The sequence below is a fragment of the Lactuca sativa genome, chromosome 5 (genome assembly GCF_002870075.4).
Source record: "Lactuca sativa cultivar Salinas chromosome 5, Lsat_Salinas_v11, whole genome shotgun sequence".
Taxonomy (NCBI): Eukaryota; Viridiplantae; Streptophyta; class Magnoliopsida; order Asterales; family Asteraceae; genus Lactuca; species Lactuca sativa.
Genome location: NC_056627.2, coordinates 309191724 through 309216505, shown reverse-complemented (window position 1 = coordinate 309216505; position 24782 = coordinate 309191724). Strand labels below are relative to the sequence as shown.

Here is a 24782-nt window from a genome sequence, read left to right as displayed (position 1 = left end):
GTGTCCACTCTCACCCACCGCTTGCTTGACTGGTGGAGGTTCGTTAGCCGAACGGGTTTGACAGGACTAGAATTCTCCCTTCATTAAAAGTATTAATGATAATACTAAGTAACTAAACTCTTAATAATACCCAATCTTAGTTACTTAGGAAAAATGTGAATAAGGTGCTAATCCATGAAATTACACTTTGCACTTTGTTTAAGTCGTTAGTGGAGCGTGTGTGGTTAACCGGCACACTAACTTGGACTTAACAAGGTAGGTAAAGGGTGACTTAATATTTATCATAGTATCGATGGAGCGTGTGTGGTTAACCGGCACATCGATTGAGGGGTAATTTATTAAGGGTACCAAGTGATTTGCATGGTTACTTCACACCTTGTTTTGTGATCCTCGGCATCCCAGTCACAAAACCTGAAGGGCACACTCGAGATTGAAACATGCCTTTGAACAGTTCAATGAATCTCAAAGATCTAGGAGTTTCAAAAACCAATTAAAACCTAATAATTCATTTCGTTTATCTTGGTGGAAATTGGTGAATCGTCATTCACCTACCTTCAAATATTTTATAGCTTGGATTACGGCATACCTCTTCTAAGTTATAAAATAGTTTGTTGGGTCCTAGCCTTAATATTTCATATTGGGTGTCATATTAAGGACTTTAAAATCAACTATCTTGAATATCTCCCAAAAGTTGTCTGGTTTAGGCACCTATGATCTTCCAAATCTCTTGAAACGAGCTTTCCTAAATGAAGATGATGTCCCATGGAAATCATACTTCTTTCGCCTCCTCCAATTATTCTCCCCAACCCACAAGTTCTTGAAAAGTTTAAGGTTACTCAAGCCCTATTGGCAAGGCAAGGTCTAGGTGTCATCACATCTTGGAGATGTAGTCACATATTGACAAGCCGGGAGAGTTGGGTGTCAAAGTCCTGAGAAAGTTGGTGGTTCAATCACTTTCTAAGTCACATAGTGAGTTCCTTTGGGAAACCTATGAAACAGACTATGACAAGACCCTTAATGATCTTATCTATTTGCTAAGATCAACTTCCTAAATCTTTATGGACATTGACAATGATGACATTGGATATCTAGTAAAGCTCTCTCTTCCCAGTGGAAAGGGATCGGCCATAGTCAAATCGGTTGACCAAATGGTAAAGAGAAAAGCTAAGTCTGTGATAGTCCTGTGTACCATTATCAAAGAGTCCATATGTTTGTATTGCCAAAGAAAGGGCATTGGTTGCGAAGCTGCCAAATTTACCTAAGGATGTTAAAGTCAATAAGTTTGACTCTACTTCAGGTAAAATCCACTATTTAACTCTGTTAAGTTTCTATTATGAGATTCTTGATACATGATGTGACCGGGTCGCATGGTGATGGTTTAAGAATCAAAGGAATGTGAAGAAACTTAAAGGAAGAATATGCTGAATCTGATCGCATAGATGGATTTCTATCGCATAGTTTGAAAAATCGGATTCTTGAGCTACTTCTTAGGAGTTATGAGATATTGCTTAGGAATAGATAACAACAAGTTTTCATATGGATTGTAAGGATAGTTTTTCCGCAAAGTTTTAAAATAAAAGAAAATTTTTTGATTTTATTTATTTTAAAATATCCTTACAATGGCATTTGAGGAAAAATTGTTGCTTATATAATTCCGTTAAGAGCAAGAGTGGAAATATGAAATTGATTCTTTCATTTGTGGTAATGTCTAAATTTACCAAATAAGGAAAGATTCTCATCATCCAAGGTTCAATTGGACCGGAACTTGGAATCATGCAAGTTGTATAGCATGATGAATGAGACTTTTCAAGTTTTGGAAAATTAAGACTAATTACTTGTTCACATGGATGTGTGAGTCAAGTAAAGGACTTAGGGATCGAGTACACATTCTTGTGCACTGATTAAGTCCACCACAAAAGATCGATAAGAAGAATCAATTTAGGCAGAAGGATAAAAGTTTCTCAAATCTGAAAAGATGGGAGAGTACTTTAGTATCAGCTTTTGTGATCATCTTAATGATTAAGAAACCATAGCACAATTAGTTCTCTAAGGAAATCTTAGTGCATTCTTATGACTAAGAAGAGGGATCTTGAATTGTTGAAGTGGTTAAATCAAGAAGATGAGTCATACTTCGTTCCAATACAAGTCTTAGAGTCATACTCCAAGATTGTAACTTGAGTGACATGTCTTAAAGAAGGTTTAAAACACTTGTCAAATGTAAGAGTAAAAGTTTTCTACTCTTGTACATTTGAAATTGGTAAGTTGTGATGTTTTGGATAAAACAAAGACCAACTTAGGCCAATTGTGTGAAGTGTTTGTCTTGATTAGAATCCTCACTATCTCTTGGATATTTGACAAGGGAGTCTTATATGTCAAGAGGACAGTGGGAGTCTTAAAGGTCTTGAAAGTCTCAAGAAATAATCAAGAGTAAAACCTGAAGTTCTTCGCTAGCACACGACTTGAGGTTTATAACCTATCGTGTTGACATATCTGTGCCCATTCCAGTTAAAGTTGGCTTTGCATATGAGTTCTTAGAGTTCTCAATTTGTTGCACAACAACTTGGAAGCAATGGCAGGCCCTTGAGCTGCCAGGTGGCAAGAAGTTAAGATTGAGTTCAATCCATATGAGTTTGGATTTGTCATTATCCTTGTCTTGTGACTATGGTTTTGACAATTCACATGGATAAGAACACATACGCCATTAAATCTAAGTGTCATAAGGTTTCTCTCTGATTCATGAAAATGATGGTGAGGAAACACTTTCACTAAGTAGATTTTAGCTAGATAGCAATTGTGATATTTGCATTCTCAAAGTCGTTAGTGGAGCGCGTGTGGTTAACCGGCACACTAATTTGGACTTGTGAGAAGTGGCAAAAAGGTCTAAACATTATGATTACGGCATCCCTCTTCATAATTGTTTAGATACACAAGTGTGCTATCTAAGGGAAGGTGTATGATTTTGATAAAGACTTATCAAAACAATCTAGTATCAGAAATCTGAACTTTGGTAAGAAAGTTAGCTGATTTCTGAGTACATGTCAAAGCTAGTGGGAGCATAAGTGTTATGCTAATAATCATCATGTTAGTGGGAGCATGATAATTATGATAAGTATTGCAAGTTAGCAATGTTAATTATAGAAAACAAAAAATTTCAATTGGGAAAAAGTTGTTTTTCTATAATTAAGGGAGAGGAAATTATACTTCATATCAAATCTATAAGGTTTAGATCTGAGGTTTTAATCATTTAGTCAAGGATATATATGAATTTCATGTTGGAATGGCTCAACATAAGGAAATTCTGTATATGGGTCCATTATTTGCGTTCTAAAATTCGATTATGATTACGGCATCCCTTTTCATAATCTGAATTATGAGAACTTGGCAAATTGAAATGGAAATATTATAGCAAAAGACTGGTTTAGTCTTTATGTAAGACATCATGAATCGTGTCCCATATGCTTCGGATATAGGATCGATTACATGTGCTATAATCATCCGTTCTAAAATTTTCCAAATGCCTGGGGCATTAAGAAGGGAAAAGGTTTAGAACTGGATATGACTAAAAGGATTAAACAATTGTCGAGGACAAACTAAGGTTTACCAAAGATTGGTTGCTCAAGGACAGTTGGAAGTATAGTGATAATTCTGGAAGGACCATATTGACATAATCTGTACGGAGGCAACTCTTGTTCAGAAGTGATAGTCAAAATGGAATCTGGAAATGTTTCAAAGTTAGAATTTTCACTCTGTGTAAGATTAAGGAAACTTAATGCAAGAAGGATGGTTCCAAGGAGTTGATCTCCTTTGGAATGATCTGTAATGTTTGTTGTCAAGTCTTTATGACTTTGTGCATAATCATTACAAGAGGATCAATGCATATAAGTTTAGAATCTGACAGATTCCAGTAAATGGCATGAATTTGGAATTCTTGCATTTGCAGTAAGGATTTGGGAGTGTGAAAAGAGAATCATTGAAGTTATGTTCAATGGATCTAGTTCACAAAGTAAAGATCATAGACAAACATAGTATGCATACTTAGTGTGTGGCATGACTAGTGTTTAGAAAACATAGTGTACATGCTTGGAGCATGGGACAACTATTGTTTTAAATTCAAGATTAAAGTTGATAGCTGAAACAGTATACAATGAATAATGTGTAATCATATGGTGATAAATAAAAGGTGTTTATTTATGTTCAAAGAGTTGATACCATATTGGATTCAATTATTATTGTGTTTCACTTTGCATGTTTTGACTTCCCGAATAAACTGGGTTATTCTTTCGGAATGACTAAGTTATTCAAACTATCCACAGTCGGTCATATGTTGGAAGTAGATATGAATTAAGACTGTCATGATGGGTTGTAGAGGTCTAAGGTGTTGGACAAGGCTACAACAATCATGAGTGCTCATAAGTTCTGAGTATTGGATTCAACCCGCGCTCATTGGAATCACTTCATGGATTTTATCACGAGTGATCATGAGACGATAATATCTTATATTCTTCAAACCTAGAGATATGAGTTGTTACTATGAGTTGATAGTACATTGATAGCACGAAAACGCATTTGGTAACTCGGTGCTATAAAACGTGCCTTTGTGTATGATTCAACAAGTAGTAGAACAAGCCATATGAGTCGAAGTTTATCCGTTCCTTTTACCTTCGGGATAAAAGCGATATCTGTGGGCCCCTCGATGATTTGATGATGACAAATGGAAGTGCTCGGCCGGGCCAGGACTGATTTGATTTGTTCAATTAGTCAGTTGTCATAAATCGGAAATCGGGAAACAACAAATGGACAGAGAGAATGATTATAATCCATGTCTCAGTCCATATGATATCTAGAATGGAGGAATATATGATCCCTTATCTAATGGACAAGTCACTGACAAAGGTCAGAGTTCATCTACAAGGTCAGAGTTCGACAGAAGCTTTTGAGAGCTACGATTGCCGGTTGGTTCCTGAAGTCATACGCAATAATAGTTTTAGACTTATCCAAGTGGGAGACTGTTGGATTAATGTCTAAGTCCATAACTATATTTGGTAAGACTTGACCCGACCCGGCATGGTCCATTTGGGTTGCATACCATCATGCACTTGAATGAGAGAAATAAGACACTTATGGTTATTAATATATTATAAGTTCTAGTATATTAATGATAAGAATAATAAGATTATTTAATTAGTATTGATCAAGAATTAATCTAGGATTAATTAAGTGATCAAAAGAAGACTAATTAAATATATGGGTTGATTGTGTAAATCATCCATACTTGTATAGTGGGCTAATGCTCCATGGATAATCAAGTTGGGCTAAAACCCATAGGATGGTCCATGGATGCTCCATGGTGTATTTGTACCCATGGATCCAAGGAAATGGAAAGCCATGACAATTAAGAGTTTACCCTAATTGTGTAACTATATAAGCATCTTATTATTGAGGAAAAAATCGGCCACTAGTAGTATTCAAGAAAGGGCTAGCCGATTTTGGTGAGTGTAGAATTCTCTCAAGTCATTCTAAGTGTTTTGATGATTGTGATTCCATTTGAGGTGTCACACTTGGGGCACTAAGCACTCAAGCTTCATGAAGACTTTCTACATCAAGAGGTATGTATTCTATCTTGTTACATTATTGTTTTGTATGCTAGATTAGGATAATACCTTGGAAGTTCTTATTTGCATGTATAATAGAGAAAACATAGATCCAAGGTATTTAGGGTTGCATGTACACTTAGGAAGTGTTAGAATGCTCAAAACCCAACAAAAAGTCCTTGATGAACCCATAGAGGGACGCATCTTGTGAAATAGGTTCCGCGTGTACTGTTATCATTCTGGATCTTTGTCGAGATATGTTTAGGAGTATTATTTGGGAGATCCTTGGTCGGGAATTAGTGGGATGGTTCTCCTGTGAATTTAGAGTTCAGTGATTCTATCATTTGTTCGTATATAGTCGACATTTGCCTATGGAAGAACCTTGGAGTTCAAGGCACTACTGTTGCTAAGACAGGATTAGTAGCACAAAGATGGTGATGTCAGTTGCAGGTGTTAGATGCAAAAGTAGTTGGTCCTTGGATGTTCAAGAGAATTGCATCTCTCGCATGGATTGTGTTCAGTTAGAGTTCAGTGATACTACAAGAATGAAAGTGGGAATAAGGATTCATCAGGTAGAGTGGAGATTAAGGCCTTCAGTTGGCAGCATGGGAGATGGACTGAGGTGTCAGATTGTACCAGATTTCAAGAGTACTCTTCAAGATATCAGAGGATATGAAAGCTGAAGGTTTGACTGGTAATTGATCGTTAGCATTGGTAAGCTCAGATTGTCTGCAGTGGACTATTAGGAAGTAAGAAGGATTGGGAATCCTTCATTCTCGCGTACCGTGAAGATTTAGTCGAATCTAAGTGGGGGAGAGACCTTTTGTAAAGTTCTCCAAATGTGAGTTATGGTTGCACGACGTGGAATCTCTTGGGCATCTTGTCAACCAGAAGGAGTATTTTGGGCGATCCGGCCAAGATAGAGGCCGTGATGCAGTGGGAGATTATGAGGTTCCCATTTGAGATTTGGAGTTTCTTGGGTCTAGCAGGTTATTACCCGAGATTTATACGGGACTTCTCTGAGATTGAGGTTCCTTTGACTCAACTGACCAAGAAGTCGGTTGCCTGAGCAGCAGGTAGCCTTCGAGACTCTCAGACATCAGGTTTCGGGAACCAGGTTAGAACTTTGGTTAGGAATCAAGTTCAATTGAGGGTTAGGTCGAGTGCGTGTTCGAACCAGTTGGGACAAGTGTTGTAAGACTACAGGGGTATCCGTAGCATTCACTAACAGTCAGTTAGCATGGAAAGTGTTGTAAGACTACAGGGGTAGCCGTAGCATTCACTAGCGGTCAATTAGCATGGAAAGTGTTGTAATACTTCGGGGGTAGCCGTAGCATTCACTAGCGGCCAGTTAGCATGGAAAGTGTTGTAAGACTGCGGGGGTAGCCGTAGCATTCACTAGCGGTCAGTTAGCATGGAAAGTGTTGTAAGACTACGGGGGTAGCTGTAGCATTCACTTGCGGTCAGTTAACATGGGAAGTGTTGTAAGACTGCGGGGGTAGCCGTAGCATTCACTAGCAGTCAGTTAGCATGGAAAGTGTTGTAAGACTACGGGGTAGCCGTAGCATTCACTAGCGGTTAGATAGTGATAGAGCGTTGTAAGTCTGCGGGTGTAGCCGTAGCATTCATGAGGTTGGTAGATAGTGATAAAGTGTCCTGAGACTACGGGTGTAGCCGTATCATTCAATAGGTTGGTAGATGGAATGAGCGTGTTGTTAGAACACAGAATGAACAGTAGTACCCACCAGTTCAGGTGCAGTAGTGAGGATATGGAAATCCACAGATTGGATTTCGGAATTACCCAGATGGATTAGATCTGGTTGAGCCAGTGATAAGACTATAGGAGCGCCACTACAGTTATGGGATCAGGAAAGCAATGGATTGTATAAGATTGCTTGTGATATAAGGCTACCATCGGTTAGGTGGCAATCATTTCTAGACTTGGATTTGATGATGACAGGATTCGACGCATGGACTCAATCGGTTGGATCAGGAGATTGTTATGGCCATAGTGGTAAGATAACTAATGTCAACTATTGACAAACAAGGATTTCGTTCAAGAGTCGTGTGAGGCGACTAAGTGGGGAGTCCTTTGGCTCCGCAACCAGACTAGAACCTGATATTTCAGATGATTGGCGAACGAGTTGAGACCATGAAGGTCTCGGTAGATTTCGGAATGCAGCCCTGAGGCAACACACTGCTTTAGGCAGTTTAGTGTTCGGGCAGTTTAGCGTTTGGTCAGTGTTAGCATTTGTGTTTAGGTTGCAAGAATAGCAGGTTGAAATGGGTAGTGACAAGTCAGTCATAGTGTGATTAACTGATCCTTGAACATGTATAAGTGATATGCAGAGATAATTAGGTCCGTGATCCTGTTTTATAGTGGGAACCTCGAGCTATTATAAGTGGAGTAGTCAGTTGAGGGATACATAGACTGGGTTCAATGATAATGATTCGGTATGAGTGGTCTGTCAGGGATTTAAACCATCTAGAGACAACATATTTCAGACGGAGTAGAGGTGAACTGGTTGCAAGGAATTCGTTCACTTGCGGATTCTTTTTGGGCTTACGAAGATTGGTCACAGATACCCTGAGAAGGCTAGGGTGTGCCCATAATCGTGACCATGTTACTAGAATGGTAGTGCGTGTAACGAATGGTAAGGAGTGATTTTAAGGACAAAATCTGATTTAAGTAGGGAGAGTTGTAACACCCCGTTTATTTAATAAATAAATAGACAAAATTAATGAATGAATCGTAGCCCGAAAATTAATAATTATATAGCAAGGTGTTGGTTTCGGGAAGCCAAATGCCATAATTTGGATTATTCGGGGATCAAAGTATAAATTCGAGATTTATTTTTTAAAGATTTTAGAAGACAGGGGGATGTTTGGTAAGTATTAGACCTAATATGAAAGGATTTATGAAAGCAGGGGCTAAAGAGTTAATTATGGACCTCATTTGAAAATAATTGTAGAGGGAGGGGCCACTTAGTAAAATATGGGACTTAATTTGTAAGGGAGTTACATGGGTGGGGTTAAAAGGGTCAATATCGGATTACATTTGAAAGAAAAAAGGGAGGGAGGGACTGCTGTTGCCATTATGCCAAACTTTAAATGGAGTCGGGTATTTAAGGTCCCGTAACCCTAACCATAATCTATGTTACAACCATCATCCCCCATATGCCTCCCACCACCGACCGCCACCCCATTCTCCCTTGTTTCTCAGACCGACCAAGCCACCGAAGGACCAAGATGACCGGCGACGACCAATGTAGCAACGGAAGTCTCCAAGGCCGGAGCAACTGTGAGCAATCACCGCCATTATCCCTTCGCCACCTCAGTCACATCTTTTCTCACCACTGTCGCCCGTTTCCATTGAAGATGATGTTATCAGAGATTCGTGTGTGTCCCATCGGTGCGTGTGTCGACTGATTGATGGGTAGAAGACCAAGAGCAGCCTTCACCACCACCGTGAGCTAGTGGCTATCATCGCAAGACCGCCTCCTGCCGCCATTTCCTTCTACTTCCGTCATCGTTTCCTTATCTCGTGACCACCAGCCGCTATCGGAGGTGACCGTGAGTTTGTGTGGGTGTGATTCTGCTTCATGATTCGTGTGTAGGTGTGGCTGTTTGACTGGGAACCAACAAAAACCACCACCACCACCGTGAGGTGGCGGCTGCCATCATAAAATCACCACTACCGCCGCCGTACGCCATCAAATGGGTTGTTGGCTTCTCTTTCCGAGCAAAAGATGTGAAGGTGTGCATGTTCCAGTTTGTGGGCATGTGTGTTTGGCCGAAATTCTCGCAGAAGGCATCACCACCACCGTGAGGTGGTGGCTGCCACCACCGACCACCACAAGGTGACTGCATGTGTGTGTGTGTGTTTATTTTAGGATTAAAGCCTTGTAAAATGTAATTAGAAAGTGTATTAATGAAATGAAAACTAAAACCACCACCGTAGGGTGGTGGCTGCCGCTACCGGCTGCCGCGTCGGGTGGCGGTGTTCCTTGTTTGGTTTGTGACTCGTTTGGATGTTTGGACAAAGGGACTAAAGCCCTAATGGGCCTAATGAACATTAATTGATCAAAAGACCTAGCTATTGGGCCTATTAGGCTAGGATGGGATTGGAAACCCTAATTAGGGTTTAGAAAAAGCCTAATATTGGATGTATGGGCTTGGACTTATCGGGACCCACATTTGGGCCATTGGAATGGAAGTGTGTGTTAAGCCCAATCACACCATATGATTTATTTAGAAGAGTGATGTACTTTATGGTTTTAGTCCTTAATGGGTTAAGTGAGAAACACTTAACCCTAATTGTCATTGTATGTGAAACGCTAACTTCACTTGGGTTTATTGTTGGGCCTTTCTATTGGGCATTCCTATTAGGTTATTGGTAGGCCATCCAAGAATAATCATATGGACTATAATAATTTAATGGGCTTTAGGATAATGCCTATATGTGAGGGTTTGGGCCCAATTTTCCAAATTGGGCCATAGATGGGCCATAATTGGGCCTTCATGATTATGTGATATTGGGCCATTAGAATGTCGAATGTTGGACTGGACTAAATGGTTGGGCCTTATGGTAAGACCTTGTAAAGGTTTGGGCTCAATTTGGAAAATTAGGCCATATGTTGGGCTTTGACTCATAGTTGACTTTTGGGCCTTTGGATTGGGCCTTGGGCTTGAATAAAGCTAAGCTAGGGGTAAAGTAGTATTTACCCCCAAGTATGCATTTATGGTTATGTATTGGAACCCAATTATTAATTGGGTGATGTTTTGATATTGACATTTCGGGAATCTGTCATCCAACAGCTGGGGGTTGTGTCTACGGGACTTCAGCAGTGTGAGGTAAGTTACCTTCTAGTAGGTGTGGGTCTAAGGCACCAATGTCGGCCTACCAGTTGGTGATTGTGTTTGAGATGATTGTATTATTGATAATTTTTTGGTTTGCCGCTAATTGATATGCTTTATGTGCTGGGATGCTATGAGACATGTGTTAGTAGTAGTAGGGGTGAATTAGTCCCCAGTTACCGGTTGAAATATACTGAAGAAGGTTACCGTTTGAAAGATACCGAAGGGGTAGACAGAACCCATGCATGCCTAGCAGTATGTTTATGATATGTTATTATGTGACCAGTATGGTTATGATATGCTATTATGTGATCAACATGTTTATATTATGTTATCATGGAATCAATATGTTATGACATTTTATTATGTGATAGTGGTTGGGGGTGAAATAGTCTCCGAATACCGGTTGAAAGATACCGAAGGGGAGGTTAGCTCTCGGTTACCGGTTGAAAGATATTGAAGGGGAGGTTAGTTCCCAGTTACCGGTTGAAATTTACCAAAGGGGAGCCCAGCTTCCAGATATGCCAGACAGATAGCAGTTGAAAGATACCGAGGGATATGTATTATGTGGTATGTGGTATGATGGGGGGAATTCACTAAGCTTCGTGCTTACGATTTTCAGTTTTGGTTTCAGATACAACGTTTTAAAAGGAAAGGAGTCGGCTCGATCGCAACGCATCACACTATGGTTTTCCGCACATGAGATGTTTGGGGTTACACTCTGATATTGTTTTATGATAACATTTTTTGATGATTTCTACTTTGGTTTGGACATGATGTGCTATTATGGATGTTTTCTTGTACTATTGGTTTTATAATAACTTCATTAAAATGAAATTTTTGGTATATAATTTTGGAATGTTACAGTTGTACTATACTAAAAGACAAATAACATACAAATAAAAGAGTACCAGTCCACTAACACTTGACATTCTATTACATCGGAAGCAAAACAACTTCAGACACAATATCAATCTCGGAAAAATTCACTTCATCATTTCATTGAAAATTGAAATTAACTAGGATTGGACTTTTCGATTGCCAAGGGATCACTTGTTTTGATCCAACAGAATGCTGATAGTACTTAGGAGAGTTGATAGTCCTAGGGTTGCTGATATCCTATATCTGTTTATTATGTTGTGCTATATGTGACTTTTTTTGGGAACTCATTAAGTTTTGTGCTTACATTTGTTGATTTAAACGTGTTTCAGGTACTTAAGATGACCGTGGGAAGGTGAAGGCTTGACTGTACACTTTCTTCGGCAGCTTTCAAGATTTTGCATTTTGTGATGCTCTAATTTTTGAGATGATTGTATTTTGATACTTATGGTTTTCTTGACTTGGTTTTCCTAGAAACAATGTTTTATTGAAATTAAAAATGAAATATTTGGTTGTGATTTTTGGGATTTTACAAGTTGGTATCAGAACCCTGGTTTAAGGGATTAGGATGAAAACTCATGTGATTCGAGACTCAACCTAAGGATTTGAGAAATTTTTCATAAAATACTTTTGGGAAAGATTAGTTTTAAGGAGGGAAGAGGAGGATGCGAAGTGTACAGTCAGCCAAAGCTCGAAAAGTAAATTCCTAAAATATCCATACTTGTCTTATATGTTGTAATTAAGTGTTTGTTATGAGAGCTTTTAGGAATGCATGCTAGTTGATAGGCTAAGGATCCCATCATGATTTACATGATAGAGTTTTTTGATTTTGTGATACCTCGTATCCTAGGGGAATGCGTGTGATGCAATGCTAGAATTTGAAGTTAATATTGTTAATTTCTATGTGTATACTATATAGTTGTACACAATTAGGATTTTATAGCCCTAGAATGTCCAGTTTAGCCTTATTTCATGTTTCTTGTCTGGTTGTGGACTTGGAGTATAATCATTTATTTGACCTTCTATCGGAGCATGGATTATATATGACTGGTATATACAGAGCAGCTATCGAGACTAGTAGAGGCTTCTAGCAGTGCGAGAGGTGGTCGATGGAACCTAGGACGAGTACCTAGGAGTTATGTTGGAGAATGGAAATGCTCCAAAAACTATGAGTGATAAGTTAGGTTATTTTATTCCCTTTTATTGTTTGTATGGTATCTCTTTCTATAAATAGAGAGGGATGCTAATTTTTATTTATGTGCACACAATGTAGTCTTTTGTTTTAGTTAGAGAGAAACTCTCGGTTGGGATCTCTCCCACCGAAGTGTTCTTCATAGTTGTAACCTTTCCTTCTATTAAAATCATCAGATTACTCATCTCTTTGTTATGTTCTTCAGATATTTTGTTATCGTTAAATCTCAAGATCTCCTTATTCCGCACAAGTCGATCGTCAAAATGGGTTCCTACAATTGGTATCAAAGTCATACCTTGAAGATCTAAGCGACTATTTCACGAGAATGACTCTCGATCGACTACATTCATCTTGTGATTTTTCGATTTTCATACATAAGTTTCTGGGTTCGCAACTAGAACTTTCTATGATGAGTTTGGTTTTTGAAGTGTTGATTCAAATCTTTTTCAAGCTTTCAAGACTCAATGTTGCTACTGTCTCGTTCAAGTTTCTGTTGAAAATTCGGGTTTACAAAGTTTTTTCTTATGGCTGGAAACGAAGAAGAAGAAGGAAGAATGATGTTTTTGTCTAAAGAGCTCGTTTAATGATCTTGCTCCTTTTTATGAATGAGACAAAATACCATTGGTATTTAGAGAAGACTTGAATTTTGGAGGAGGTGCCTGCAAATATTTTGAAGATCATACTACGAATGAAAGTTCACTGAAGTTATGCTTCTTTTTCTATATTAAAAGATTGATAATATGCATGTCCTTTACTCCACCATAAATGCTTACCCATACTTTCCTAATAAATCCATATGTCAAGCAACCTACACCCATTCTTTTACTTTAAATCCATACCTTATCCTTACTTTTTGCCTTTCTCTCTCATACTTTCTGCCACTTTTACAAGTTGGTATTAGAACCCTGGTTTGAGGGATTGGGATGAAAACTCAAGCAACCAAAACTTGCATTCAAAGAATTTGGCATAAAGATTTTCCCTCCTCAAAGTCTCAGGAACCTCCCGCAAGTTTACATCATCTTGCTACTTGGTCATAGAAAAAAACCAAGATATCATCGATAAACACAATAATTAACCAATCTAACATCGTCCTGCACACCCGGTTCATGAGATCCAGGAACACTCCTGGTGCATTAGTGAGCCCAAATGGCATCAACACGAACTCATAATGGCCATAACGAGTCCTGAAGGCCGTCTTATGAATATCCTCATCCCCGAATCTTATTTGGTGGTAACCCGACCTCAAATCAATCTTGGAAAACTAATATGCACCCTAAAGTTGATCAAATAAATCATCTATCCATACAATGTCAAAGATATGTGATTTCATGTTGGAGGTTATAGAGGAAAAAAAAAGCTAATGTCTGAGATCCTCCATATATATAATGCCAAATAAATTTAGTACTCATTGTAAAAATTGATAAATACTTGAGACAAAATGGGTTTAAAGGTAAAAAATAGCAACTTACTTGCAAAACTGTCCCAATACACTGTTAAAATAAACATATCATCAAACCTTGTGAAAATAGCCTTGGGACAATATTAATTTGAAAACATACTCAATCTTATGAAAACAATCTTTGTACATAAGGATATATGGTTACCTAAGGTTTTAGAATCAGATATGGTGTAAAAGAAGAAGAAGAAAAAGAAGCAGAAACGTGACCTAGGGTTTTATAATTAGTTATTATTTTAGGTGATCAATGGTTAGGATACATGTGAGTTAGGGGATATAGGGTTACATGTTGGTAACTGACTTAATTAATGAAATAAAAAGAAATTGGTTAAAGTTAGGTTTATTTTGGAAAACAGTTGTAGGTTTAATCGGACCCCAATTTACTTGTTATCGGTTCTAGGGTTGAAATAACAAGGAAAATGTAAATGTCGGGTCTCTTAAGGAAAAATGTTTTAGGTATATATATATATATATATATATATATATATATATATATATACACACACACACACACACGGTCTTTTATGGAATAAACACTTTTAAAAATTAGTTGAAATTTTATATATTTTGTAATGTATAACCCATAAAATAACTTATAGTTATCTAAAAGATATTTATATAAGTAACTAATACCAAATAATTTAAAGGGTAAATTACACAAATGGTTCCAATGATTTGGGGTAATTTGTGTGTTTGACTCATGATTCATTTTTAACTCTTACAATTCGTATTGTATTGTATATTTTTATGGTGACTTTAGTCCATGAGCTACTTGAAATGACTAAATTACCTTAATGGTATTTCATTTCAGTTTTTTTTAATTGTTTTCTAAACATTTACAAATTATTAAAATAATAGGGTCCCATAAACCCATCTCTAACCCCAGCTAAAAATTTGACCCGACTCTTCCCCTCCCCAACTATATTCGTCTTCTCCGCCGACTTTCACACTTTTTCGGAATTTATAAATAAGATGTCTTGTTTTTTTATATCTTTTCTTGTCAAGAAACATAAACTCACCATCCTCATCCTTCATCCCATAATAAAAATCACATAAACAAAAAGCTTAATCAAATCCTTATTATTATTATCGAAGTCAAAACCAGGGATTAAGGCTAAGAATCGGTTTCTAAGAAAACCTATTTACCATTACAGTAAACAAATCGAGGGAAGACGAACAAAATGAGTGAAAGGGAGAAGAAAAAGAAAACTGATGATGAATAAATTGATTAAATTAAACTCAAATGATGAAATCGATGAAAACTTCATTTCCTCTTAATCCTCTTTAGATATTGGTGACATATGGCCACCATTAGTGAGCCCTTATAGAGTCCCCCTCCTCCCTAGAATGTCACCGCTAGTCTCCTTATCCTCCACCACCACCGTCGAACCACCGGAGTTAAAACCACTACATCGTCAATTCTTGCACTAACATCATCATTTCCCCCATTTTCTATACATATATTTTTTTTTCTTTTGAGAAACTAGGTGTCGCACAAAGAAACATGAACCACCGAAGTTAAAACCACTACATTGTCATGTTTCCTTCCTAAACTTTTTGGTTTTCACACTTTAGCCACAATACTTTTGTATATTTGCATGTTTGCTTCCCTACACATTCGTAGTTACAATAGGATAAGCCCCTACCCCCTTCCCTGAAAGTTAGGGTAGTAACTTACTTGTTTACTCTAATTTAACTCGAGGAAATATTGAATTGAAGACCACTAGGTTCAGATTCAGTATATCCGTAAGGGACCGGGCTTTGTTATGATCGGCCTAGACCCGGTTCGTATACACATGATATGGTGTTATATATATATATATATATATATATATATATATATACTTTCTCCCTCCCAATATTATTATCCACAGATAAAAAACATATATATTAAAAAAACATTAATTACTAGTAACTTTATATAATAAAATGACAGTTTTGTCCTTACTTTGCATTTAATGTTTCATTAAATGCTTAGTTGGTTAAGTAATAATGAAGGGATATTTTGGTAAAAATGTTATTTATTTTTAGAAGTAGACTATTATTTTGAGACAAACCAACAAGGAAAGATGAACTATAGTTTTGGGACAGAGGGAGTATATATATATATATATATATATATATATATATATATATATATATATATACTAATAAAAGAGTAGTTCTTTTGCCAAATGTCACCATATTAGACATTGTAATTAATATCATGACACTTGTCAATCTATTGATTCTCCATTTCAAATTTCAAATTTCAAATTTTAAAATTTAAATCTCATTTTAATTATATTAAATTAATAACATTAGAATAAAAATAAAATTAAATTAAACAAACTATAAAAAATAAAATTTATACAAATTATAAGATAATATATTTTATGTATTTATTTGAATCAACGATTATAATTTTATATATAACTAACATAATATCTCTTAATTTAAAAGTTATTTAAAATTGTTAATTAATAGTTTTGAGTTTTTACTTACAAAGTTTAATTAATTTTCTAACCGTGGTTCCCACGGGTTATAAACTAGTATATATATATATATATATATATATATATATATATATATATATATATATATATATATATATATATATATATATATATATATATATATATATATATAAAGTCTATTGTTTCCATTAAGTGTTGTATTATGCATAAAAAAGGTTGTTTGATCTTATTGAATTGAATGAACAGTATGAATGTCACTAAATAATCATTTTACTCTTTTATTTTAAAATTATGATGATCGATGAATAACAAATGACCATGAAACGAAGGAGATCACTAACATTATCTTATCGGTTTCGTCCGGATTAAAAAAATTGAAGTTTTTTTTTTTTTTTTTCTTTTTCATCTCATTATTTCTAGATGCCTTAGCTTTCTTTGACATGACTTCATTGTAGATCCAACTCTAAGACTAAGGAAACATTTGGTTTGCAGAATATCATGTAACACGAGGTTGGTTGACCAGAATCGGAATGGTATTACCTTGTATATTTCTATTTGGTTTGTATGTCTGTAAAAAGATTTGAAATGTAAATTGGGACAAATAATAGAATTGACATCATCATCACACATCCTTTTCGATAACAATGAAGTTGTCTCACTTCCGTCGTAATTTCCAAGCCAAACACAAGAATTACAATTATTGTTTCATTAAATTTGAAGTTTGTCGTTAACACTTGATATCTTATAATGGATACAATTCAACTGTACTTGAACCAAATAATCACTATCATGGGTTGACCCGCCAATCAAAATCGACCCAAAAAGACACGTCTCATCCCAACACTCAAGTCTCTTCCAAAATAGTCAACACAACTTTAGATCCTATATGGATTGTTATTGTTCCTTCAATCAACACCTACATTATAACAAACTCAATTAAATCATTTTCTAAAATTGAAACTAATTTTATAACAAAATTTCAAACGAGACTAACTTACCAGCTGTACTACATCCGATATCAAGAACTTCATCTTTTTGGTCAACCAAAGTCGACTGATTAAGACTCTTGTTTGCAACATGCGACTGGAATCACATATAAAATTTGATTAATTCGATGGAAAATGTTTGTCTGTTAGTAAAATATTTAACCCAAAGATTAAGTAAAACAAATGTGCATTACCTGATTAGATAGTTGTGTCATAGGGTCTTTTGAGGTTGGAGCCACAACTGGAGATTCCATTTGTGATCCCATCTGTCGAACAGCTGGATTCATAGGAAACCCCGGCATTGGTGATTGAGGGAATACCATCGGCATCCCTTGTCCCGGATGCCCATAAACCGGAAAGCTAGATCTCGGAATCGGAATCCCTTGACCGGCATCGAGTCCAGGAATAGGGTGTCGTGACCCTTGTGTAGTTGGCGGGAATGGAAACATATGTGGGTGTCCTTGAGGTCCACCATTCATCTCCATTCCCATTCCCATCCCCATTCCCATTCCCATCCCGTAACTCATTCCCATTCCGATTCCCATGGGGGAGAAATGAGGATGCATATGTTGCATTCCGGTTGGGAACATCATTGGCGGCATGCATAATCCGGTTCCCATCGACATAATCTGTGATGGTTGTGGAATATGAATCCCGAGAGTATAAATATAAATACCGTAACATTTAAAATAATTCAAAAAGAAAATTAAAAAAATAAATGAAAGGTAGAAACATTTTACCTGTACTTGAATTTGAAGTGTCTTTAAATACTCAATTGCCTCATCAAGCATTGATGCTTTATCCACCTTTTAATTCAAAAATCAGACATGTCAATTTGGAAATACTACCAACGTAAATCTTTGTGTGTGCAAATGGAAGGAAAATGTAAATGAGGGTGAGTTTGTAAAAAATAATTAGGCTCAATGGGGAAAGCCTAATTTCTCTGAATTTCTCTATTAAGTCGTTTTTTTGCATTAAGTAAAAAATATAGTGGTTGACCAATAAAGATTCCATAAAAATTCAAATTGTAACGCATATAAACAAAAAGGGATTCATAAGAAGAGTAGATTAAAATTAAATGATGCACCTTGTTGCAATTTGGTATGAGTTCTTGTAGTGCACGCATCTTTTCATTTATCCTATCCCTTCGCCTCTGTTTCAATATCATAAACGAGAAATTACGTGCATTTTAACATGAAATTTATCAAGAAAAAAAAAATCACTAATACTTGATGTCATGTCACGTATGCATTGTACTAGGACTACAAAATGAGGAAAATCACATTTTTTTTGCAAAAAGACGTAAATGCCCTCAACATCGAAAGATATTTTGCTCACCCTTTCTGATAAATTATGAACTTCAGCAGCTCGGCTTCTCTTGGAACCCGAACCTCCTCTAGAAGTAGCAGCTGTTTTAGTGCCCAAAGACTCTTCTTCAGCGTCCTAATCAAAACACTTAATACAATCAGACAATCAAACAATTACAAAACATATTTTTTTTTAAATTAATTAATTTGACATACTTGACTTTGGCACTCAAAATCTTCGGTATCATGAGACTTTCTCTTACAGTTTTTTGTCAAATCATTAGAAGCTCTCTCAGCACTATTCCCGGAGCAAACAGAAGAAGAAGCACCAACAGGCTCATTACTCTTTTCCGTTTCTACCCCTGCTTTACCCACATTTGCATCAACAACCATATTAGAAGACTTTTCAACACAACGTGGCTCTTCAATTGGTTTCAAACCCACTTTGCCAGAATCCAAACCGGGTCGACCCGGAAACCCGTTTTCCTTTTGTGGTCCGTGATTCAGAAGGTTAGCTTTAGCCATTGCAGCTGGTCTTGAAAAATGAGAAAAATTCAACAAGGTAGATGACGAATATGGAAGTAGTGAATCTTGTTTTTGCACCATTTTTTCAAGATTTTGGGGTTTATTTCTACAATTACTGCTACCTATATCTGTAACTACTGATCTAATAGATGGATCCAGAATATGGCTGCTTCTTGAAACGTTATGTAGATGGGAATCTTTATTACTATGGTTATAACTACTTCTTTTGTCAAGTACATTGAGGGTATTATGGTCATTTCCTGTGACACCAGATATCTCGGGTAACAGATCAGAACAATAATCATCGAGGGGATAATTCAACCAAGGTACCATATCATCGTCTGGATGTAATCCCATTTCTGACATAGGTACATCTAAAAGACCCTCTTTTTCTTGAACTTTTGGTGTATGAAAAAGAAAATTACTTGAAACTGGTGTCTTTCTAGCTTTACTAGTTTGACCCTGCATCATAATCTGACCTTTTTCCCATACCAATTCAACAAATTCGTCATTCGGGCTGCAATTATCATAACCCATGAAGATCGATTAATGTTAATATCATGAAAAGGAAACTCGAATTAAGGTAAAAACTTACATATATGAAATATCGGTTGGTTTTTGTTGAGGAGATTCATTCGTTTCATTATCAGATCTATAGAACTCTGAAAGTGGCATGTTTGGATCGAAATACCACCACAATGATTCTCTCAAAATTCATTCACAGACTTCAAAACCTGTAATAAGAGCTTCAACCCACTTGATGAAACAAACACCTGCAATTATCATGACATCAGATAGGGGAATTTTATTTTTTTATGTATATTTTTACTGACATATATATATAATTTATTTTATCTAATATGGACATGTCTGTATTGACAATTCTATATATTTTCCTTTTTCAAGAGTAAAGTCTTAATCTGACAAAATGGTATTGTAGCCGCAATTAATGTACTCTTAATTAATACTATTAGTCAAACTTATTCTTTAATGGTGCCCTAAAAGATAAAGCAAACCTGAAACTCAATCTGATTAAGCTTATTCTAATTGCAAAAGTACAAACACACACATACTCTAATCATCAGTCAAACATAAGTAAACAAACCCACAAACGATTATCCAGATTCTAATTTCAACGATGAACTATTAAATTAATTAAAGCAATTAACTACCCGCAACTGATTATCCAAATCGACAAACAAAACCATAATTAAAGAATAAAGAAACCCACCTCTGTAAAACAAAATTCAAGTAAAAAAACTCCAAATTAGGATCAATTGATTCAGTAAGTCATTTCTGATTTGATCGTGCCTTCAAGTTTCCCAGTTTACGGAGGCTGCTAATAGAAATGGGCGTTAGTTGAAGTATTGATCTTGAAGAAACAGTTGTTTAATCTCCAGCTCGGACTGGGTGTCAATTTCTCGAAAATGGTAAAAGCATATGGAGAAAAGGGAAATGGGTAATAGATTAATAGTAGAAGACGGCGAAAGGCTTGCACGATATGGAGGTAACCAAGAGAAGAATCACTTTAAATTGCAACACAACTGCTGCCTCCCTTCCAAAATTGTACACTTGTAAAATTTACAATTATTTGACATAACACATTATCTAATTTCATTTTAATTTATTTGATTCAATAATATTTTGCATTATTTGGATAGGTTTTATTTATTTTTTAAAATTATTACGGGTTGAAAATCTACTGCTATGATAAAAATAATACAAACTAGTTGATATAATATAAAATAATAAACAATATAAAAATTAGGTTTTTTTATAATTAAATAAGGATATATTTGGAGAAATTTAAGAAAAAATCAATAAGCTTGTTGATATAACTTTTTAAAAAGCTTATTTATAAGTTATTTTTTGAATTGTCATTTAAAAAAAAAAGCTTAAAAATAAATTATGGGGTCAAACTGGTAATTAATGCTCCTCATGTTGAAGTTTGAACTGTCTAACATCAAATTGTTAAAAGAGTCGTTGTGCCGACTAATACATCCAAGTAGACAAAGGATATGGAAACTTTGGTCCAATGCTATAAGTCATCAATGGCCAAAAGGGGCATTGTCATTTATGACTTAGTAACCGTTTGCATTGTCATTTGAAGAACTTAATATATATATTTTTTTATATATATAAACCCCCTTATCAAAGAAATTAGAGCACGATAACAAAAAAAGTAATAAAAAAATAAAATAATGTTCAAATTTAAACATGGACATCGCTAGTGTGTTTTTTTCATGTTAATATGATAATTTTACATATAAATATATGATATAAAATTTGTTGATTTGTTCATATGATAACTACAATTTACCCATCCGTTTAAGAAGATTTCATTGGCCTTAAAAACACATCAAATCCCATTAGGATACCTTTCTAATTAAGAGAACTATATTATTTCTAGAATCTAGATATGTTAATCCACTTTTGGTTCTTAAAAACACATAATCCCATAAGGATACCTTCCCAATTAAGTAAGAGAACTATATTATTTCTACATAGTCACAATTACAATTTCTTACCCTATAAATTATAATAGGGTCCTATTTTGAAGTGTTAAATACCATGAAGAAAAGATCTATGATTAAATCCCTAGAATACTTAAAATAGTGATAATACTCTATGATTTACTTTCACATAATATGTCTTAATAATATGTCTTAGGACGTGTCAGATTTAAAGTTCTCTATGGCACAATTTACCGTTTGACAATTAGATTTTCTTTCCATCATGTCTTCACATCACATCATTTACCGTGGCATTGTATTTTGATAACATTGTGAAAATAGTCGATATGTTATTATTTAAGCTCAACAAGTGCCTAAACATACTTATTACATTAATCCATGCAATTCTAGTAACATTCTATTCTCTTTTATTTTAGGATTTAAAATTTAAATTTTTATTTTTTGATAAAATACCTACTAAAGTATGGTACCTTCAACTTTTGCCAAATTGATAACAAACCCCACATAAGCGCGCTTCTAAGCTGCCCAAAATCCTTCCAACATACTTTCATGACAAAAATGCAAAAATGGTCCCTGTGGTTTGTCATTTTTTGTGGATATGGTCCAAACCTTTTGAAAATTGGATTTTTGGTCCTTATTGAGAGGTTTGTGTGTGGAACAGGTCCCTGGAGTTAACCGCCGTTTGTTTTTGGATGTTAAACCCCACATGTGCATTATACACGAGGGCATAAATGTCTTTTTACTCAAGAGGAAACAATGGCATAAATAATTCTGCACATCACAATTAAAAAGATTACATTAACAGTTTCTTCAACCCAACACTCAACCACAAATTAACAATGATAAAATCCACAATCCAAACAACCAACTACAATTGAACCCTTACAGTAAAAATTGATTGATTCTTTGTGTCTGTTTGCATCTTCATTTCCCAGCCAAGAACAAATTGGTTCTCGTTCTCGTGTATACCTGCAACAAAACAAGAAGGAACTTCATGGAATCCACATTTCCCTCACGACCACACAGCAACCCCAACACCACCGGTCGTCTCCCACAACTCCACCACCATCTTCCTTCCATTATTGTGACCGGAAAAGAAAGAGAAGAAACAACTAGATTAAACTTGTAACAACCCTCCTAGCCCACCCTCGGCCTCCCTCGCTGTCACAGAACACCACAAGACCGACGAGATCCCTCGCTACTTCCATTCTTCTTTTTCTCTTTGGTCCAGCTAAGCACCACCGGTAGTGGCGGTTTTGTGATGAAACATCGAGGATCTACCCCTCCTCGTCCTGCTGAAAAACATCGCCCCAAAACACCCCTAATACCGTCGTTCTCCCTCCCTCTTTCCTCTTTATTTGCAGTCGAAGAACCTCCACCTGAGGCAAGTGGAGGTTTGTCAGCGATCAGGAGGGCGATGACCCTCTTAAGTTTCTCGATGCTCCTAGTCGGCTCCATAGCATCAAACACCCCCAAAATCATCGTCAATCTGCCCTGCTTCTTCCCCTCTCGTGATGTGCTCGCCGATCGAACCGTTCATTTTTTCATTCCCGAGCAGACGACGATTAAGCCCACAAGGGTCGCCGGAGATCGACGCCCATCCCTCCCCACGTGATATCAGCCACCGCTGGAGCTTCCCTCGATGAATTTTGTTCATCTGTCTCCTCTTGAGTAAAAATACATTTATGCCCTCGTGTGCAATGTACATGAGGGGTTTAACAGCCAAAAACAAACGGTGGTTAACTCTAGGGACCTGTTCCACACACAAACCTCTGAATAAGGACCAAAAATCCAATTTTCAAAAGGTTTGGACCATATCCACAAAAAATGATAAACCACAGGGACCATTTTTGCATTTTTGTCAACTTTCATTACATATTAAATCAATAATTAAGGTCTTAACACATCTCTTGCCAAATTGTACACCTTTACATCATTTTGAAGCATCCATTTGTTACTTAAAATTCTTTGTTTTACATGTATACTTTTTTGGCTTACACATCTTCACACACATATAGTGTATCAATATTTTTGAGACGCCCATTTCTCTAATAATATAATAATCAATAATTATAAGTCTAACTACTAGTTTCTACAAAATAGTTCACATTCGTTGCCATATATGTCCAAAGCTCATAAGATGTTTTAAATGGCATACTAAGAAAGGGGCATATGATGGTGCTGTTTACCATCTAAGAAAGGACCATGTTGAATTTATTGGTGGTTGTTTTCAAATGTCCATTTTTGTATGTACTTTTGTAGGCTGAAATTGCAAGCTATATATTGTATTATTTGTATGTTTGTGTCGAGTTTTTAAGAGTTTCAAGTCGAGCTATGAACTAAAAACTGATGTTTTAACTATAAAACTAGTTTCTAAAAATAATTGATATGAGATGCCATATATATCCAAAGCTCATAAAATGTTTTAAGTGGCATGCTAAGAAAGGACCACATGATGGGGGGTTTACCATTGATTCATTGAATACAGGAGTCGAGAACCTTGTTGAATTTATTAGTGGTTGTTTAGAAATGGCCATTTTGTGGGTACTTTTGTAAACTGGGATTGCAACCTATATGTTTTGTACTATGAGTGCGTTTGACAACGAGGTGTTTTTAGTTTTTAAGATTTTTTGAAAGATTAATATTTTAGATTTTAAAAGAAAGTAAATTAGAAAAAATAGCTCCGTCTCAAATATGATCTTAAAAATTTAGGTTGTGTTTAGCCACAATATTTAAAATGATATAAAAGCCTAAAAGGGTATTTAGAGGAATATATTTTGTATGATTAATTGAAGGTGTATTTGAAATTAAAATAAATAAATAAATAAAAACGCCTTCAAACTAGTCTAAATAGGTTTTTAAAAAGCTAGTATATAAACTATTTTTTTTGTTTGTCAAACATGACAACTCTAGAAAAAACTTAAAAATTATTTAGCTTATCAGCTAGTTGTGACACTCCAAATATAACCTTATTTTAAAACATTAGTAGTTTTTATAGTAATGTTTAAAGAAAAAGCTCATAACATAAATATTAGATTGTTCTTAAAAAAATCAGGTAT

At 35.9% G+C, this 24782-nt stretch overlaps 1 protein-coding gene across 1 annotated transcript; it reads right to left on the bottom strand.

Moving 5' to 3' along the window:
* Positions 1-17118: 17118 nt before the first annotated feature.
* LOC111890722 (transcription factor PIF3) lies at positions 17119-20800 on the bottom strand. Its single transcript, XM_023886804.3, has 9 exons — positions 20481-20800; positions 19845-20022; positions 18941-19766; positions 18756-18860; positions 18505-18570; positions 18158-18223; positions 17612-18046; positions 17430-17514; positions 17119-17347 (listed from the first exon to the last, which is right to left on the bottom strand). Exons 2-9 carry the CDS (start codon positions 19922-19924, stop codon positions 17337-17339), a joined length of 1674 nt encoding a protein of 557 aa, XP_023742572.1. The 5' UTR covers positions 19925-20022; positions 20481-20800; the 3' UTR covers positions 17119-17336.
* Positions 20801-24782: the final 3982 nt, after the last annotated feature.

Excerpts from the sequence above, each read along its gene's own strand:
- LOC111890722 (XM_023886804.3), bottom strand. The coding sequence starts at position 19,924 with ATGCCACTTTCAGAGTTCTATAGATCTGATAATGAAACGAATGAATCT. Across the intron at positions 18,861-18,940 it reads ATTTTGAGTGCCAAAGTCAA|GACGCTGAAGAAGAGTCTTT; the intron begins GTATGTCAAATT and ends TGTTTTGATTAG. Across the intron at positions 18,571-18,755 it reads TTCATAATTTATCAGAAAGG|AGGCGAAGGGATAGGATAAA; the intron begins GTGAGCAAAATA and ends ATATTGAAACAG.